A 2,930-nucleotide genomic window follows, 5' to 3' on the forward strand; every position below is an offset into this window, starting at 1 on the left:
GAACTAATCATGTTTTATTGAGCAGCTCTTTTATAGCGTACCGACAGTGACATATGTCACAATAGGACACAACTGGTGGCTCTCAATGCGATCGTCAGCGTATGTGACAGCTCGGGAGTATCATATCGACAGGGCATTTCCCATCAATAGAATGAAGAATAGGATATAGGAATGAGACGGATTGAGGAGCCTAGGCAGCAGACGAGTGGGGAGGCCTATTAAATGCAAGCTGCCCCCATTGAGAGGATCTTGCGCTGTCTACCTACTTTGTGAAGTCAACCTCAGCCATCTCAGCTAAGACAGCATTGAATGTGTCTGGTGGAGTTTATTTGAATTTGTCGACTTGCTAATGTCAATAATTACTCGGTGGTTATCTTCAAGTCTCAGTTGAATTTTCTTTCATTAACACTTTTGAAATATGTCTAACAATCTAGTTCTCAAACTCCGTACCAGAACCCAGACCATGCGAGTTAGGGTTGACTCCGAGAAACTGACCGATATGTACCAGATCAAAGACTATATTGAGCAGTCTTGGACTCAGTTGAAGGGCAAAGACTACCGTGTCTATTATGTAGATGAGTTCGGAGAGATGTGCCTCCTGAATGATCTGTCTTTGGGTGATGCTATTGCAACGGTACAAGAGCTCAATATGTCGGCTAAGAATATCCCTGTGTTGGATTTGTTCATCCAGGCTGAAGGGGAAGAGGTTCCGCTATCATCAAAAAGTCAGTCAGACGATGATGGTGAGATTGCTCGAGAAGTTGATGTTGCTAATACTCTAGCTCAAGTGTTGGACGATATGGACTACATGGACAGTCTCGATGTTGCTGAGCAGTTTGTTGAGGGTTTGGTAGCAGCTGATTCTGACTTGGATGCTATCTTGGATCAGCTACAGGCTGATGATGCTGAGAACTCGCGCAAGCCAGTTTCGTCTACTACTCCTGCTAAGAAGATTGGTGTTTCTGGGAAGAAGTCGTCGAAGGTGGCGCAGCAAGCACCTAAGGCCGTTGATAGAGAGACCGCCTCTATCGGCAAGACCAAAGCTAAGGAGGTTGCTCCTTCTGGAAAGAAGTCGTCGAAAATAGTGCAGCACACGCCTAAGGTTGCCCCTAGGACCACTCCTAGCAGCAGCAAGGTCGAAGTTAATGGTTATCAGCAAGTGAATGGTGAAGCTCCTAGACAGTTCCATGTTGAGAAACAGGTGTCTTCGCCTGAGGAGGCCTCTGATATGATGGTAGACTTGCTCACTAAAATGGGTTTTGTGGATAACAAGAAGGCGGCCGAGGATCTCGTTGGAGAACTCCTCAACTCCCCTGATGATCTTCAGAGAGTTGCTGATCACATCGACGACCTAATTGAAGGTAGAGAGCCACTTGCTACTGACAGCTTGGACGACACTGCCAAGAAGCTCATCGATATGTTGGACGACTCCGGTGTGGTTCAGGACAGAGTTGCCGCTGAGAATCTAGTCAATGTTTTGATGGATGCAGGGCAAGATGTCGATAAGGTCCTTAGCGACTTCGTGGACCGCACAACGACTGGTAAGCGGCAGCAGGTGGCGGTTCAGCAACAATAGAACTCATTGAGTATTTTCCCGAGTAGCAGCAGCTAACAGCTCAATTCACGACTGCGTGAGTTATTCCCTCGAGTTGTTTTTCATCACATCAAATACACTCATCTCGTTATTTTTACTTTCATGTGTTGAGAAAATGGTTTCTCCTTCAACTAGTTATGTGTTGAGTTGCCAGTAGGAGGCTCATTGAGCTAAGCTCAGTAGTGATTCAAAGATATGTTCAATAAGGCGTCTTATCTGAGGGATTTCATGGTTGGGTTTTAGGTAAGAGACTCCACTACTTCATTTTCTCACGTTAGGGCATGTCTTCCCTCCAAAACTTGTTTGCTGAATGATTTACTGTCGAGTCCTGAGTAGTGTACACTAGTGACTTGGCTTCACTCATGTACAGCTGTAACGCACTACGACTAGGCGAGAACCTCTGAAACATTGTTGACCATATCGGTGGTCTTGGAGTAGTAGATGAACACTGGTGCGAAAAACCTGTGACACCACATATCTTGGATGATCCTCTGTCAACAAGCATATTATTCTCATGCCTGGATGCGCGTTTATTGCACCGTGCCCAGGTGAGGCGCCAATGGAATCTGGTACCAACTGTAAACATTCACAACTGCGGGCTTTACTCCCAGCATTGTGTTTTGAAGTTGTTAAACTTGTCCTTTTACAAAACCTAATTTCGTAGATTGGACAGCGAAACAAAGCTGAAATTTGTCCTTGTATGAAATGAATCAATTCTTTACAAATCCTCATCGATGCATATAGGAAAAGGATTGATATTCAAATATTGTTTTACATCCACATTCAATGGAGGAGATCTCACAGGTAACAAAGCTTATCGTAATTACTCTCAGAATGTCTTCAACTTGGCACACAAGGCCCGAACACTTCTACTCCGTAAAACAGTCCATTTTAAAACACAAACCCACAAACTTTGAATGAAACGCCTAGGCTTCTCAAATGGAGTCTTGAAATATTGGCTTCAACTGAAATTAGCGCTCAAATGAGCAGCAACTCAATATTGTGCAACTATAATAATATTTATATCTTCAAACTGCTGATTAAATCAACCCAGTAGATCAATCTTATCAGCCTTGGGATCACGAGGGTGTTTAGGACCAGCCCAACCCCATCGAGGTTCTGCTGCCTGCAACTTCTTACCAGCCTTCTTCTGCTTCTGCTCATACTCCTTCACTTCCTCTTTCACACCTCTCATAGCAGCAGCATCATCCATAGCTTGTCTCTCCTCGGGAGTCGGCAACGGCTTGTCGTTGACGGGCTTAGAAGGACCGTGAATGAAGTGGAAGAGAATTCTATTCAAGTCCTGATCAGTAGCTTCCAGAGCAGCAACAAGCTT

At 44.7% G+C, this 2,930-nt stretch overlaps 2 protein-coding genes across 2 annotated transcripts in view; one reads left to right on the plus strand and one right to left on the minus strand.

Moving 5' to 3' along the window:
• Window positions 1–418: 418 nt before the first annotated feature.
• Window positions 419–1,576, plus strand: Pmar_PMAR020839 (hypothetical protein; the record flags this gene model as incomplete). Its single annotated transcript, XM_002785339.1, has 1 exon — window positions 419–1,576. The coding sequence occupies one exon, from the start codon at window positions 419–421 to the stop codon at window positions 1,574–1,576; it is 1,158 nt and encodes a 385-aa protein (XP_002785385.1).
• Window positions 1,577–2,639: 1,063 nt separating this feature from the next.
• The window catches only part of Pmar_PMAR020840 (hypothetical protein), a gene marked incomplete at both ends in the record, with an annotated part of 489 nt that continues 198 nt past the window's right edge, over window positions 2,640–2,930 (minus strand). Inside the window, one exon of the mRNA XM_002785340.1 lies at window positions 2,640–2,908. Coding sequence (XP_002785386.1) covers window positions 2,640–2,908 — 269 coding nt within the window. The remainder of the gene's footprint in view (window positions 2,909–2,930) is intronic.

The sequence above is a fragment of the Perkinsus marinus genome, assembly GCF_000006405.1.
Source record: "Perkinsus marinus ATCC 50983 genomic scaffold scf_1104296933050, whole genome shotgun sequence".
NCBI classification, from domain to species: Eukaryota; Perkinsozoa; order Perkinsida; family Perkinsidae; genus Perkinsus; species Perkinsus marinus.